The 17875-nt window shown below is 42.3% G+C and overlaps 1 protein-coding gene across 5 annotated transcripts in view; it reads left to right on the forward strand.

Moving 5' to 3' along the window:
• The window catches only part of LOC147019949 (protein-glutamine gamma-glutamyltransferase K-like), an 83062-nt gene that overhangs the window by 43193 nt on the left and 21994 nt on the right, over nt 1-17875 (forward strand). For all 5 annotated transcript variants that reach the window (XM_085894848.1, XM_085894844.1, XM_085894846.1 and 2 more), the window contains 5 exons: nt 3829-3967; nt 5142-5245; nt 5333-5421; nt 10602-10755; nt 11133-11435. In XM_085894848.1, coding sequence (XP_085750974.1) covers nt 3829-3967; nt 5142-5245; nt 5333-5421; nt 10602-10755; nt 11133-11435 — 789 coding nt within the window. The remainder of the gene's footprint in view (nt 1-3828; nt 3968-5141; nt 5246-5332; nt 5422-10601; nt 10756-11132; nt 11436-17875) is intronic.

Below are 17875 nucleotides of genomic sequence, written 5' to 3' on the forward strand. Positions count from 1 at the left end.
CCACCCTTTGCGTTGTCCTTTACCCCTCATTGTTACCTGCATCCCTTGCAAATACAACTTTGTGTGGGAACAACATAGGCTATGTGGCTAAATTCTCTATGTGAGTTAGTATGGTGTAGCACCACTTGGTGTTTGTGGCAGAGGGCATTACAATTTCCTTTTTTACCGAGGCAATGCTGAGGTTGAATCGCTCTTCTCACTGGTAAATTTGTTCTCCTTCCCTTTTCAACCCCCGGCCCCAAAAAATACCCGGAGGGGCCTGTAAAAGCCTGTCATCATGTGTGGGACATTTCTAGCGGGAAGAACATCAGGATGAATGGGGGACAAAAAGGGGGGGGATGTGCGGGATGTGAGGATGGGGACATGGAGAGGAGTGGGGTGTGAGGGTTTGGAGCACCATATGCATAGGTAAATTTGTTTTCCTTTCCTTCTCCTTCTCACCCAATTTTTTTGGCAAACATGATGACTAATTGGTCCATCAGCGAAGCGTCGGGTAGGCTATGATAGTGCCAATCTGTTTTTGAGCATTCTACAATGTTTTGCTGACCTATCATTTGGGAAGGTTATTTACCCCCAATCTAGCCACTTTGTGATTTTTATACTTTTTTTTTATAGACATTATCGAGGCTCGTATAAGAGCTAATACACAGAACATATAACAAAGGGAGCAGGAGACAAGAGGGCCAGGGGAGGGAAGCACAAAACAGTTGGGAACAGAGACAATAGGAGATCTGTGGAAGGGAGAGGGATGGGGCAGGGAACATGGGGAATACAAGATGGGGACTTTCAGGAAGGAAAGCAGGGAATTTGAAGGAGGTGGCTTTTGGGTGGATTAACAGGGATAGAAAATATCGTGGTTTTGGATGGGGGAAGATAAGAGATGGTGGTGAACAGCTGTTTTGAAGACCTGGAGGGAAGAATGGGATTGAAGAGAGTGAGGGAGTTTGTTCCAGAGGCAGGGAAAAAGAGGAATGAAAGAGTGAAGGTGAGCAGTGATGATTTTGGCAGTTTCACCAGAAGGGAGTTGCTGGTGGACCTTGAGCGCCCTGCGGAAATATAGGGGGGGGGGGACATATCGCAGACAGAGCAGAGGGAGCAAGTCCAGAAATGAAGCAGAAGAAGAAAGAAAGACAACCGACCTGCCTGTAGTGAGAGAGTGAGAGACCCAAAGACAGCTTCATCGTGGGAGATACCAATGATTCTAAATACCTTGGTTTCCACAGTGTCAAGCCAAGCCAGATGTGAGGTGGGAGCACCAACCCAGATGGGAGAGCAGTACTCCATCAGGCTGTGGATGAAAGCTTTGTAAGTGGTTAGAAGCTCAGGTGTGCCAAGGAAGGACTTTGCATGATGGAGGATGCCCAGTCGGCGACTGGCTTTGGAGGCCAGCCTGGAAATATGGCTTTCCCAGGAAAGATCATGGCAGATAGTGAGGCACAGAAGCTTGAATGAGAGGACTTTGTTGAGAAAGTAGGTGAAGGGGTGAAGGGGTATACTAACCCTAACAAATCGTCTTTCGAAGAGACAGTGAGTGTGTGAGATTTGTCAGCATTAAAAGACATGTTCCACATGTTGGACCAGCTTGTGATTTTATCCAGGTCTGCTGAGAGTAAAGAAGCTGTTGCTTGCTGATCTGAGGGCAGACAGATGGTACAGCAGAGGGTGAACTGGGTGAGGTGGGTACAGAAAGCGATGGGTTTGGGACACCAGATTTAGAAGCAAACACAGAATTTACGCATTCAGCCTTTTCACGTGCAGGGTCAGCTGTGCAACCATTTGTGGCAAGGGAGGATGGAGGGGGAATATACACCAGAAACGGACTTAACTAGACGCCACCAGGATTTGGAGGAGACAGACAAGTTTGAGAGTTCAGATTTAGATGAGAAAGGTGTTGTTTCCTGGCTCTCCTCAGGATAGATACATACTTGTTCCGAGCTTTGTGGAAGGAACTGAGATTGCCTTTAGTCGTATTTGCCTTCCATGTGGCGAAGGCAAGTTGTTTCAGGACAATTGCCTTGCAACAAGCTTCAGTGTACCATTGGTGGGAAGATGAGAAGAACACGATGAATCCACTCTCTGCCATGACATCCCTCACCCTTCAGGCAGGCTGTCACCTCTTCAATCTCTCTCTTTAGACCTTGAAAAAAAAAATCACAAACTGGTCAAACACTTGGAATATGTCTCACATTCCTGATGGATCTCACACTCCACGAGCTCTCTCCAAAAGGCAAACCCTCCTATCTACTTTCTAAACAATCCTCTTGAGGAATTTGGTCATACAAACTCACGGGTCTCATTGTCAACCATGATCTTCCATAGGCAAACCACATTTCAAAGTTGGCTTCCAAAGCCACCTGCCCACTGGGCATCCTCCGTCGCACACAGTCCTTACTTGACACAACTGAACTGCTATGTATCTTCAAGGCCTTCATCTGCAGCTTTATGGAGAATTGCTCATTTCTCCGTGCTGGTACCCCTGCCTCAGCTAAATGCTGTGGAAACCAAGGCCTTGAATATTGAAATCTCCCACGATGAAGCTGACTCCATGGGCCTATCTCTTCTCCATCACAGACAGTTCGGTGGTCTCTCTGTTTCTCGCCTCCTTTCTCATCAGGCTCTTTCTGTGCTTTGTCCAGCACCCCCACCCCCCCCCACAAGGTTTCTGCAGGACTCATTTTTTCTTCATTTCTGCAGGGTATTCTGCAACATTAATTTTTATTGAGGACTCTAGGCATCAAAAAGCTACATATATCCAACAAACAGTTTCAAATGGGGCACGTCGCCACCATTAGAGCATTTAAATTGCATCAGACATGGAAATAAATGTGAATTGTTGCTCCCAGCTTGCCGGCTTGATGACAGAAGGTGCCGTTTATATTTTTGCCTACTCCATCCCTACCTGGATGCAGCGGCGCGCTGCTCCGCCACATACTCCCATAGCTGACCTAACCTGATCCCTTCCACATTTAGAATCCCATGCGGGCACAGGCAACTTGCTAGTGTCAATGACACAGGCACCATCACTGTTATGCTGCTTCACAAGTTATATACTGCATTTCATTTGGCTCAAAAATTGCAACAGCTCCGTTATGTCTGATTTTTTTTTTCTACAATTCATTATAATTGCTCTCACTTATCCCACATTGTATGAGCTGCCTTTCCTCAAATAGAAAAAAATATGTCCAGCTATTTGTTTTTAATCACTTCTACTACTTTCAACAGTCAAACTGGACAACCATTATAGTTACGTAGATCATGCCAACGTCACTCAGTAATGGCTCTTCATACTATGTAGCACTCGTCAGAGTTAGTGTTTCAACATTAATGCTGGTTGACGACTTTTCTTTCTTCGTTGGCTAATGTGGGTTAGATTCCCACAGCTGCTCATTCCCACCATCTTGCACCTGGCAAGCTTGACCAGTCTGCCAAGGACCTCTGAAGAATATGAGTAGAGGAAGACCTTCGTCCTGCAGTGGATTGAAATGGGAAACCTCCATGGGTATTGTCAACCGAGGGACAGCAGGATAGTTCAGTTGATAGTGTGCTCACCTCGAAGACATTTGGTCATGGATTTGTGGGAGTTGTTCTCCTTGAGGGTTTAATTCCACATGTTTGTTGCTATTCCAACATGAAGAACCTGTTATCTAAACCTAGAATCCATTGTTGTTACTTTTTTTTTCTGATGTTGTCTCTCGTCTTGATGGCGTCTTCAGTTTAATTCATATCTGAATCTGTTTCCCGTTTCACCACTCCATTAACCCCTTCCAAAAACACTGATGACTGTTAAGATTCACCCTACAATTATGTTTCTGGATCTTCTCTTGGCAGTGTTCCGCTGCCTTGGCATTCCAAGCCGTGTCGTCACAAACTTCTCGTCTGCACACGACACGGATAAAAGCCTCTCCACTGATGTGTTTCTTGATAATCGTCTACGGCCCATTGGAAACCTCAACACGGACTCCATCTGGTAAAGTTGGGGGGGGGGAGGGGGAGGGTTGGTGCATATATAACATGTTTGAATTGGGTGGGTAGGAGGAAGAGGGAAAAAAATTGTACCATTGTAAAGAAATATCTTGTATATGATCTATACCCACTTCTTAGCATGAAGTGTACATCTCTATACCTATCTCACTTAATCAAGACAAAGTACCAGCACACAATGGCATATCCTTTTCAAGAGATGACATGGGGTCTCTCACATCCACAACCTAATGGCAGACAGGTTAACTGGCTTTATATTCCTAAGCAAAGGGTTACGTCCAGCTCTGAGATGGAGATTTCTTTGTTGGCACCACACCAGTACGGAAGTTTAAGTCAAATTTGACTCCACAGGAGAACAAACTGGTGACTAGACCATCTCGGAGGTGAAAACATTATCAAATCAGTAATCATGCCATTGCTCAGCCAACAACATCTGGCCTTCCATTTCGGTCTCCCATCCAAGTGCAAAGTGGGCTTCATTCTACTTAGTTTCTGATATCTAATGAGATTGGCCACATACATTCAAGTCCACAAGTTATAGGTGACATTCCCTTGCATATTGTCTTTATATGACAAACATCATATCTTTATAAGACCAAAGTTAACGAATGCCAGCAGACGGGATGCCCAATTTAATGTCCTTCCGAGGAGCGGCACATACATCGATGTGTCACCTTGTCTATAAAACACCAGGACGACAGTGTATATAGCTAGCGGGAGATTCAAATGGAGGTTACACAGCTCAGAGGCAAGTGTGTATACCTCCAGGTTATTCTGCCAGCCCTCTGTCTCGACATTGATGACCTTCAGGATGGAATAACTCTCCTTTATTTGTTGCACTCCTTTATTGCGCTCTTGTTTTGATTTCATTTAACAGATTTGGAATCAGAATGACCTTCAAGGAGAAACCCCATTCAACTTCCTTTTATGAAGTCCATTGTGCCTTATGATGTCCAGGAGATTGGGGTTGACTTGTCTGATGATCACTGTGCTATCTTGCACCATCTACCTACTCCTCCCTCCCCTTCCCCCCATACCTACCTCTTCCTTATGTAGTATTTTGTGTTTTTTTCAATTATAACTTGGCTAAAAGTAATATGAACTGATGTAATAAAGGCATTTATAAAGCAAACTAACAGATGACCAAACAAACAACACAGGAACTTTCACGTGTGGAATGAGGTGTGGATGGAGCGCCAAGATCTGACATCCATATATGGTGGTTGGCAAGCTATCGATGCCACACCACAGGAAACAAGCCAAGGTATAAACGTCTTTGATACCTTTCTTGAAAAGGTTTTTGCAAAAGTTTTATTTGTTGACTAACGGACGTCATCTCCTGGCATTTTAGGGTTCTTTCAGTGTGGACCAGCATCAGTGAATGCCATCAAGCAAGGGCATGTTCATCTCCCATATGATACTCCGTTCTTGTTTGCTGAGGTAGGAATGAGGTGCAAGCTATATCATATCAAAGATGAGCATGGGCACCCGGCGTTACCCGGTGCTGTTCTAATAATTTGTTTTGCAATTTTGAAGAAATAAAATTTTGTTTTTAATTTTTTTTTTTTTTTTGCTGGGGGGCCTAAAACACTTCCCTATTTAATATTACCTTTCACATAGTTACAGAGGCCTAGGCACCATAGAGCGCTTTGTCTAGGTCGCATAGGAAAAGAATCGTGCACTTCAGAGGACAGATATTCCCTTTGGCACATTGGTACACTGAAGCTTTCTCTTCATTATAAGATCAGGAAACAACCTGCCTGATGCTTCGTGTTTGTCCGTCTGTGTGTGACCATTTTTGTTTCCAGGCCAGAACTCCTAAACCGTTTTATGTATCATCATGAAACTTCACAGACACTTCATCCTATTTGTATAGCAGTGTCTTTTGCTATTTTAGACTATTCTGGTATTTTTTTTCATTTTATTTATATAGCAATCAGTCTACCGGGCATAGTGGCGTGCGCCTGTAATCCGGCTACTCAGAGGCTTGGGTTGGAGGATCGCTTGAGGACGGGCGCTCTGCGCTGGGCCGCGCTATGAGAGGGTGTAGGGCAGCCCGGAATCATGGCGAAACCCAATCCTTATCCCTGTGTCATAAGAGGCGACCAGGGTTGCGTCAGGAAGGGCATCCGGCATAAAACTTATTCCAAATCAGTATGTGGATCATAACGGATGATCCGCTGTGGCGACCCCTAACGGGAGCAGCCGAAAGACGAACAACAACAACATATAGCAATGAGTCTGCCTGCTAGCATGTCATACAAGGTGAAGCTATTTGACAAAGGACCAAGTGAACAGACAAGTGCAAAAGAAACACAACCACCATCAATGGACTAGAACATATGTGTTCTTTGTGAGAGTGTGACAGAGGAAAACATGGTCGATCCAACAAAGTCTACAAGACAGAACACTGGCGGCACTGTTGGTTACAAAACTGTTGCACAGAATCTGAAGACATTTGAAAAGTTTCAACAGATGCCCATGAACATATGCCTTGCAAGACGAGATGATGGTTTGGAGTTGAAGAAACACTAATTACTCATAGAGCAATGTGGCAAAAGACTTGCTTTGATAGAATAGACAATCAAAAAAATATCAAACGAATGCTCAGGAAACGGAAGGCTGATGACGCCAGTGACGTTGTTTTCCCAAAAGAAAACAAGACTCCGTTGTGGTGCAACGTAACGCACCATGGACACTTGCTTTTTCTGTAACCAGAAGGGGGGGGCTACTGGTAACCAGCTCAGACATGCTGCTACCAAGCAACTCCACGCAAAAGCACATCTGTGTGCTACAATCCTGCAACACACAAAGGCTTTCACCAAAATGGCTAAGGACTTAACACCAAAGATGCCGCCTATCAACTAACATGCCGCAATAAATCCTACAGGAAAGCAGCTGCAGTTCTTCAGATTCAACAAGATGCACATTCCAGGAGTGAAGAGTCAGCAGAAGTTACCATTCTTGCGGAACTCATATAATGTATAGAAGAATTGAGGGTGGATGATAATTTTACTGTATTTAAACCAGCAGATCTCGCAGAGCTTTATAACAAGAGTCTTTGCTAGTTTGATGACAACAGAAACACTCATTCAACACGATTGAGAAACAGGCTGCGGATCGCTGTATCATTCTTAAACCAAAGGAAGAGATGTATATCTTGTATTTGAAGATGATGTTGGAAAAACTCTGTTTCAAGCATGTAAAGCCAGTGAGGACAGTGATGCAGTTCATCTTACAAGACCAGCCCAAATTGTTGGAAGAGATATTTTGGACAGGACCTTTCAGCTCAATGGAACATTTCCAGGAGAATGTGAGAAAGAGGCATCACCTGCTTGTCTCATGCAGTCAATAAACATGATCATTGATGAACCAAATAACAAATTCCACAAAATGGTGCAAGACAAAAAAATCACTTCATCTCTTTCACAGCTCTTGATGTTTAATTCTGTGAAAAAAATCAAGTGTGACAAAGCAAGCTTCCCACAGCAAAGCCAGAGAAGCTCCATTTCCAATTTCCTTGTCTTGCTATGTCTACAACAAAAGGAGAAATCGGCATCTGATAGAAAAATTGCACGACCATGGCCTTGGCATCAGCTATCATCATGTCATGGAAATATCAACAGCTTGTGTTTAGGGGTTCGGTTGGGTCTATGACCCGGATAGGATTACCTGGTGACCAATGTGGATGACTCGGTCAGAGGCAGCAAAAAGTTGCGGAGAATGGATTTGATGTCACTGCAAGGCGCACTGTTCAGGGAATTGGAAGTGCTTCTCAGAAAAGTTCAAACACACCGATTTTTACCTCCACCACAAAGGTGGATGGTCGTTGTGTTTTCACCCCTGTCTGCCACTCTGTTTGTTATTTGCGAAAATCGAAGATTTTTCAAGTATATTGGATGGTCTTGTGCATTATTCTGTCTGTTTGTTTGTTTGTTTGTTTGTTTGTTTGTTTGTCAATCGTCTACAGGTCACAATTCCAAATCGATTGTCATGAAATTTTACCAAGTTATCGAGGTCATCTCAACTGCGAAGCCTATTGATTTTGAGGTCAAAGGTCATCTTGAGGTCGAATTTCTAAAATCGTAATTTTTCATCCGATTAACCTGAAAATGAAGCCGCAATTACATAGTGCATCACTGCATTTGGAAAACAACTATTTTTGAGGTCAAAAGGGCAAAGGTCAATTCAAGGTTAAACTTCTAAAATCATCAATTTCAATCTGAAAAATAATCAATTTCATCCGACTGACCTGAGCTTTAATTAAGATTGTCAATTTTAATCTTAATGAAATGGACAATTTGATGTATCTATGGCAACCTTTGGAGAGGGGGGGGTGGATTTTGCAAGTATTGTGCTCTGCCCAACGTCCTTTTCTTGTTTGTCTGTTTGTTTCCTTGTATGACAATTGCCTACACGTCACAATTTTAAACCGATCTTCACGAAACTTTACCACCTGGTAGAGTTTGTCATAAGGATGAAGCCGATTGTTTTTGAGTGCAAAAGGTCAAAAGGTCAACAGAGGCCAAAGGTCAACAACTTAGGTGGGATTTCTAAAATCCTCAATTTTCATCCGATTGACTTGAAATTTGAAGAGGATTTATATTTCAGGTCACTGAATTCAACTAGCCAATTATTTTTGAGGTCAGCATCGACCTAAAGGTCAACATAGGTTATGTTTTTGTTTGGGTTACTCCTTATCTCCTTACTCGATAGGTTACTCCTTATCTAATGAAATACAATTTTCATTAATGATTATGCTTTTGTTTGTTTTAAACAGAAAAAATGGTTGTCATGGCTGTTGATCAATTTCACATGCTTACATGGGCCAGACAACATGTTTTCTGATCTTGTATGAAAGAGCAAAGTTCAAAATAGTGTGCGAAACGGCATATTTCGCGGGTTGAGAGACATAATGTTGTAACTGCATTTTTGGCGAAATTGAATAAAATGGCTCTCATGTCTTTCAACACCATTTATCTTTCAGTGCAATATTGTTGTAACTGCAAATATCAACCCAGTCTTCTCATCTGAGTAAGATTAAAATATTGTAAACTACACACAACATGAGAGCCATTTTATTCAATTTCGCCAAAAATGCAGTTACAACATTATGTCTCTCAACCCGCGATTTGTTCTCAAAAGTGCACAATTCTTCCCCAAAATGCCATATTTGGCCAAGACTAGTTTAACAAAACAAACAAACAAACAAAAAACTTTTCTTTTCAATTTGTTTTCTTTGCCTGAAACACTCACCAGGACTCACTGCTGAACTTCTAAAAGTTTGATAAAGACCTGTTTGGCTATCTCTGAGAAAAATTGCGACAGACAGACAGACAAACATCTCTCTTATAGTTTAGATAATTAACTTTTTTTCTTTCATCTTTGCATGTACAGTATGTAATTTGTAGCCTCAATTTCGCAGAAGAAAATATTTACAATAGAAATGATGGACTCATGCAATCAGGCTGGCAGGATAGCCTCGAGGTGTATCTTCTGGATTTGAATCTCCGCCGAGCTAAAAACTGTCATCCCGGCGTTTTGCTAGCAGTGCGAGGCATCACTGTGTGTGCCCGTTCCTTGGATCATGGATGCTAAACTGTATGTTCCATCTAATGGCATTTGGTGGGTATTAAAGATCTCACAGTGCCCTTCCCAAAGAACGGGCGAGCTACCGCCGGCACGCTGGCCAAATTCAAAATTCCTGTTCTAACCTACAGGGGGCAGTGGCAATGGCAACCTACAGGGGGCAGTCTAATCAGTGGCAATGCCTTGCATCTGAGAGAACTGCTGCTAACCCACAACCACGTGCTGCATACGGACAATGACGACGATGTACCATGTGGTGATTGAAGCCCTTTTTCAAATCAAATTGATTGCTCAGAACAGGTGGTCTCTTAATCAGAGGACTGCCTAATAATGTTTTCTTCTGGTCAGTTTTTCTCTTGTAGCCCTCACCTACAGTGGCCTTTGGCCTTGTGAAGGGCGTGCATTGTGCAAGCTCCATAAGAAAGTAAGAATAAGCTTACTCCGTTGTTGGGCTCTCGTATTGATTTTCACAGATTTTAAGGATTTGACATTTAATTGCAGGGAATTAATTGTGAGTAGTAAATTTACCAATGCACTCAATCCTTGTGGAAACTTTCTCAAATGTTTTTCATTTGTTTCAGTGTTTCATTAAGTGTACTCTTTTCCCCGTTACACATTCACCTCGACTTTTTAGAGGTAAACATTGAGCTGTGCATAAAAGGCCCAGATTTGTTAATAAGGTGGTCTTACTCCTGCTAATTTTACCACCTTATTTCCCATTAAAATGCAATTATGCATGATCTTGCGGTAAATTTTTGCTGACACAGCGGAGTGGGTTTTTCAGAAGCTCAAATGACTGAAACTGCAGTCATTTTTGGGGGGGGGGAAACCTTCAGTTCACCACTGTAACTAGTCTTTTTGCAAAAGAGAAATCTCATTCATGATAAATATGGAAGCGTACAGTACTGTCTGCATTTCCTTGTAAAATGGCTCATGTTGTGTAGATTTGGAAACAAAGTTTTCGCAGATTTGGATTGATTGCCTCCAAAGCTTTTTTGACTGCATCGAGTGACGACCCACATACCCCACAGGTAAACAGCGATCGGATCTATTGGATTCAGGACGATTTTGGACATTTCACTCAACTGAAGGTCGAGGAGAGAATCGTTGGACAGTACATCAGCACTAAAGCTGTTGGAAGTGATGAGCGGAATGACATTACACATCTTTACAAGTACAACGAAGGTCCTCAAACCATTTTCACCATAACCTGTTTCAAAATATTTTAACACATCATAGCATAGGTTTGACTCATTGTCAGTTTAATTAATTTATTGTTCATGATCACTTGCCAATTACGATATCTGCTGATTTGTCTTTAAACGGCGCATGCTTCCCCTCTTTCGGCTGGAGCTTCTGCTTCTCATTTTGCTGTCGTAAGGAGGTTGATAAACCTAACACTACAATTTTGGCATCATTTAATGTGTTCAATCCAATTCAACTGAGTGTGCATCACAATTTTATGATTAAATGAAATCTCGCTAATCTCCACAATCTCATCAGCTACCTACATTCAGGATATCATCTTATACTTATGATGTTCCCTTATGTTCTTCCTATAGGCTCAGAAAAGGAGCGTGAAGCTGTGAGGAGTGCCTTTCAGTGTGGAATACTCTTGCGCGAAAGATCAGCCGACTCAGATGTGACCGAGTCTCCAGATTCAAAAGACATCGTACTCACAGTGCGTGCAAATCCTGGTGTGACATTGGGTGGTGCTGTTACTGTATCACTGCTGCTGTTTAACCAAGGCAAAGTGAGGCACACCCTTGACCTGTGTTGGCAAACAGAAGCAACTCATTACACTGGTGTACGGTGTGGCCATGTTGCCCAGAATAACTGCCAAATTGAACTCCAGCCCAGAGAAGGTTTGTTACTTTCTGTTTTATTTATGGCTGTCATGTATTATTATTTTACACTAGCAAATACAACCCGTCGCTTTGCTGATGGGAATATTAAGACGGTGTTGGAGTGGGATGGGAGGGGAGGGCAGCGAGGAAGAGGTGGGGGAGCGAGGAAGGGTTACGGAAAGGGAGTTAGGAAGTGGGAGAGAGCGAGGCCTCACCACATGTCGCCATATACTCTGTGAGGTGGGAGGGAGCGAGGAGGATGGGGGAAGAGAGGTGGGCAGTGGGGAGGAGAAGGAGGTGTTGTGCACTGTTCTGCACACACTCATCCTTTCACTCACACACATGCACGGATTTCCCCACAACCACACTGCATAGTGGCATATCTGGCATGGCATCAATTCCGCAGCATGTGTCCCCACATGGCTTCAGCACTGCAGCATGTCTACTCCCCACATGCAGATGCACATGGTTCACGACACAGCTGCATAACCTCCTGCACAGCGCCACAAACCCGGGTGTGAGTTTGAGTTTGAATTCAGATCGTGCACCTGTGAAACCTGCGCACTGCACACATGTAGCCAAGCATGCAGGCACTCACACACCCCACAGAGAGTCATTAGTACCCATTTGTACCTCGTCGTTTACAGCAACTGCCGACTATTAGTATATTTATATTAATATTTTGTAATGAAAGCAGATCGAACAAAATGGTAAAAAGTAAACTGCATATGTAATTGCCAAAAAAAGACCCCTGTGGACTGTATTGCCATGGATTGCAAAATCAGGTGAGAGAGCACAACGTTTTGCTCAACGAAGTTACACTTTCTACACATTCCTTAATCTTTTCTTTACTCAATATAATCATCCGAACAGTGGAAAAAATTAAGCTTAATGCTTTGCTTAAATAAATACACATAGTTATAACAAGCTCAAATGAGCTAAGATCCTCGTCCTCTTAATGATGACGTCATAAAAACGAATATGACGTCAATGTGATGCATCAGGTTTGCGATAAATTATCTGTGCTAATGCCCGGCTTGATTCCCACAAACAAAATTCAAACAGCTTGCCTACTTTCGGAGATAATGGTATAGGCGATTTCCATTAATAGCGGCGATATTATGACGTCAACTTTTTTTTTAGGAAGAATTTCCAAAATCGGAGATGGTTACTGCCTGCGCGTGGACTTTCTGCATATACATGGCAAGTTTCACGAAGATCCGATGAAAACTCTGGGTTCTGAAACAAAAAATGTCAAAAAATAGGAATGATGTCGTAAAAATTGATATGACATCATAGTGATGTATCATATGTACAGTAATTCATCTCTGCTAATGCCCTGTTCGATTCCCGCAAACAGAATTCAAAAAGCTTGCCTAGTTTCGGAGATAGTTTTTTAGGCGATTTCCATTAGCGGAGATATTTTGACGTCATAACTGTTTTTCTAGGAGGAATTTTCAAAATCGGAGATGGTTACTGTCTGCGCAGGGTATTTTTACATATATATGCCAAGTTTCAGGAAGTTTCGATGAAAACTGTAGGTTGTGAAACAAACTAGTCCACAAGAAGAAGATGAACAACAACAACGTGAGTAAGACTTAGAGATCCTCCACGAGGATCTAAAAATCCTCAATTTGTTTAAAATTTTCAGATTTTACTTAAGATTTCGACAGTGCCTATACAAAGTCTACACCCCCTTTTCAAAATTTTCACCTTTTGTTGCCTTGTAGCCTGGAATTAAGTTACATTGAATCAGACTTTTTCACCTTTATTTGCATATCGTAACCCACAACTTCCAAATGAAAAACAAATTTCAGAAAATTAATTAAAAATACAAAACTAGAATATCTCGATTGAATTCGTGTTCACTCCCCTTATAATAGTAATTGCAAATTATCTCAGGTGTCACCAATCACCTTCAAAATCACACACCAAGTTAAATGAATCACACACCAGAATAAAATCAGCTGTTCCTGTAGGTTTCCTCTGCTGAGTAGTGCATTTCACAGCAAAGACTCAACCATAAGATTGAAGGAGCTTTCAAAAGACCTCCAGGATAAAGTTGTTGAAAGGCACAGATCAGGGGATGGGTATAGAAATATTTGAAATGCCTTGAGTATCCCTTGGAGCACAGTCAAGACAGTCATTAAGAAGTGGAAGGTGTATAGTGCCACCAAGACCCTGCCAAAAGCAGGCCGCCCCTCAAAACTGGATGACCAAACAAGGAGGAGACTGATCAGAGAAGCCACCAAGAGGCAAATGGCAATTTTGAAAGAGCCACTACATGCCTTGATGGCAAAGACTGGTCACTGTGTGTATGTGAAAACAATATCCCAAGCATTCCACAAAGTCTGGCCTGTAGGAAGTCATCACTCAAAAAAGTCCACATCGAGTCCAGTTTGAGGGATGGAAAAAACCACTCCAGAGATTCTGGAGCCATGTGGCAAAATGTTTTGTCGTCTGAGGAAACCAAGATGGAACTTTTTTGCCTAAATGCAAAACGTTACATTTGGCACAAACCCAACACAGCACATCATCCAAACAACACTATCCCTACTGTGAAGCATGTTTGCAGCAGCATCATGTTATGGGGATGTTTCTCATCAGCAGGGACTGTGGCATTGTCAGGATAGAAGGGAAAATGGATGGAGCAAAAATAGAGAAAAGTCTTTGAGGAAAACCTGCTGCCCTCTGCAAAAAAGCTAAAATTGGGACAGAAGTTCACCTTTCAGTACGACAACTACCCGAAGCACACGGCCAAAGCTACATTGGAGTGGGTAAGGAATAAAAAGATGAATGTCTGAGTGGCCCAGTCAGTGCCCCGACCTAAATGCAATCGAAAATCTGTCCCATGACTTGAAGATTACTGTCCATCAACGCTCCCCATCCAACTTGACTGAGCTTGAACAGTTTTGTACAGAAGAATTGGCAAATATTGCCCAATCAAGGTGTGCAAAGTTGGTAGAGACCGATCCTAACAGACTTACAGCTGTAATTGCTGTTAAAGGTGCTTCCACCAAGTATTAACTCAGGGGGGTGGACACTTATCCAACCATGACATTCTAGTTTTGTATTTTTAATTCATTTTCTGAAATTTGTGGAATTTGTTTTTCACTTGGAAGGTGTAGATTATGATGTGTTAATAAAGGTGGAAAAAGTCTGTTTTAATGCAATTTAATTCCAGGCTATAAGGCACCAAAGGGTGAAGAATTTGAAAGGGGGTATTGATTTCCTATAGGCACTGTATTTAGTCCACGAAATCCGATTCTCAAATCAGATGTAATATTTCGATTATATATTGCAATTCGTCCGTGAGAGTATATCGTGTTTCCAAATAAAGGCATGTTTGAATCAGCCGAACAAAATGGCGAATTTAAAGACCCGGTCACACCTTGACGTTTTAGCCAGCGATGGCAACGTATTAAAATGTATGTAAAACGCTGGCTGACGTCGAACTTTTGATGTTTTTTTTTAAGATTCGGACGTATTCATAACGAGTTGGTCGTATGCATAACATATTAGTAATGGACACACAACGTTTCGTTGTGTTATAGATAACTTATACCAACGAATGCTGAACCTGTTGTCGGCCTACACAACCGATGCCCAACGATAGTCTAACTTCGGCATAGCGCGTTGCACGCATCGCCGACGATGTCGTGACGTAGCCTATTAAAAGGCTGACGCACAACGATTCGAATCATAACTGCCGTAGAAATGGAAGTGACAACATCGCGGTCACACCTTGGCGATCTTGCCAGCGTATGCCGACCTAAGAAAAATGTGTCTAAAACGTTGGGGCACGTCAAATACGGTATGAGTAAGTTTGGTATACGTGTGTAGAACGCTAAAGTACGCTATCATACGTCGTAGTAAGTAGAGTACGTCAATAAATTTTAAACATGTTCAAAATTTTACGACGTACTCGGCGTATGACACACGTTCCGCATGCGATGGGGATAAGTTTTACACACGATATGTGGACGCTTACACACGTCCACAAAGGCTACTTATAAGCTACTCATAAGTCGAAACACGTCGCGGTAATGTCTTTTTTACGCGAAACTTATTTCTAACTTATGTTTGACGTGCTTTGAACCAATTCTTTACGTAGTCCCAACACACATCGACGTATGTAGACGTATTCCAATGACGTCTTCCGGTCGACAAAAAAAAAATGAACGTGTTTCTAGGTTACAACTGCCATATAAAGACGTGTTCCCAGCAGTTTTGGGAATTGGTATATAAAAATGCTGCTCATAAAAGGGAACCTAACAGTGTTTTCGAGTTCCTTTTTGAGTCGATGTCAGCAGTAACAGTATCAGTATCAGTATTAGTATTAGTATTAGTATTAGTAGTAGTTTGTTCATGTTGGCAGTAGTAGGTGAGTGTGAGGGGGAGGGTGTGGGTTATGATGGATCGTCCTTGCGTCCGCGTGTCCACGGGTAGGTTCATAGGCTGCCACTCAACGATTTAAATGGCTGCATCTCCACTATTGAAAGTAGACGCTTGCGCTCAACAATTGGATTTTTTTTACACTCAACGACTTTTAAACGGTACCACCAGCTATTTTCATTGTTTACAATGAACGATTTAAATTGCTGTCACTCGCCTTTGTTTTTTGACGCTGGGGTTTTGAAATTTGAAGCGTTTCTTCTGAACGTGTTAAAACGCTCAAACTCGACTATTTTAAATAGACGCTGCCGATGGACAATTGGAATCATAGCCAAGCTAGACATCGAAGTGTGAACATCCTCGTCATGCCGAAGAAAAGTTTGAAGAATGCTGCAAATAAATGTCCTGGTCGTGGCCGTGGACGCTGATGCAAGGACGATCCATTATACCGACGTCTTTCAGCCTATGAGTAACTTAAAAGTAATGTCTGTCGATGTGTGGCAACGATCGCGTAACGTGCCAACAACACGTTAATCATAGGTTAGAAATAAGTTTCGGGTACGCTAAACATTACCTCGGCGTGTCTCAACTTATGATTAACTTACAAGTAGCATGTGTTGACGTCTGTCAACGATCGCAGACCGTGCATACAACTTGTGGCCAGCGTAGCGGAACGTGTGAGTCATACGCCGGCATACGTCGTGAAATTTCAAGCATGAAAAAATTTGAGGACAACCGAAAAGTACAACGTTTAAAGCCAGCGTACAACGACGTATGGCAGTGTTTTTCAGCGTGCTCTCAATGTTATCAATACTTACCCATAACGTATTCAACGTGTGCCAGCGTTTTAGAAAAAAAATTCAAAAATCGGCATACGTTGGCTAAAATGTCAAGGTGTGACCGGGCCTTAAACCCCAGAAAGCTGAAAGAGGGCTGACCAAGGATCCATCCCTTGTGACCACATTCTGAACAGAGCATTGGTGCTGTCTGAGCAGTCTCCTTGGCTATTGGGTACAATCCTGGATGGGTCGCCACTCCGACACAGTATACCAACAAGCTGGCACTCATTTTGCCGACCTCAGAAGGATGACAGGCAGAGTCAACCCCACCTGGTATTAATTTAACTTCCGAGTGGGATTTGAACTCAGAATCCTAGGATCCCAAGCCCACTACCCTAACCATTAAGCCAACACCAGGCATACTGACCAAGGATGATGCCTTGCAAAAGGATATAATTAAACAAGGCCGTTAATTATCTTCAAAAGGGGTGTTTGAATTAACACAAACACCCACGTTTCATTTGTGCACTTCCTTGGAGTTCCCTTCATATGCATGCAACGTTTCAGGGTGCTAGGTTTCATGGTTTTGAAGTTATAGAGGAGACACACACACACACACTGACATTTATTTGTACACAGTAGATTCCCCTTTTACATTCTATTTGTACTTATGGATTAACTTTTTTTTCTTTCTACATTTTAAGCCAGTATATTCAGTAATCTTCCTTATTTTTTTTCACTTTCGCCATTCTTGTGGAATAATATTTTCCATTGTCCATTATTACATATCTGTTTTATTTTCCCAGGGTTATTCAATTAAAGTTGATCTTAATTAAGACTTTGGTGTAATGGTTAGAGTACCTGCTCTGAGTCTGGGAGGTTGATGGTTTGAACTCCAGCCAAGTCATATCAAAGACTTAAAGCTGCTTCCTTGCTTGATGCTCAGAATTTGAAAGGATAGAACATGGACAAACAACCATAAGTTAGCAACATGAGCGCAAGCTTTGATGGCCTCCTCCTGTCTCCTGAAATTCCGTGTTGGGGACTCGTGTTATTATTATAAGTTTCATAATAGCTTGCATAATCTGTGACTTTTGAAATGACTTATGAATGCGAACAAGGCCTTAAACGCATGTGCTGTGTGTGTTTCTGCTCGTCCGGGCACTTTTAGCCTGCCATTGCTAGTGCAAGATTTGTACGTAAAAGTGTTTTCTCCATAATTTTCAGCATTTAAACGAAAGAAATAATTTTAAAATTGTTAACCATAATTGTGTTCCTGGATGC

This window comes from Eptatretus burgeri, chromosome 9 (genome assembly GCF_056783735.1).
Source record: "Eptatretus burgeri isolate ZD-2024b chromosome 9, Ebu_testis_v1, whole genome shotgun sequence".
Taxonomy (NCBI): domain Eukaryota; kingdom Metazoa; phylum Chordata; class Myxini; order Myxiniformes; family Myxinidae; genus Eptatretus; species Eptatretus burgeri.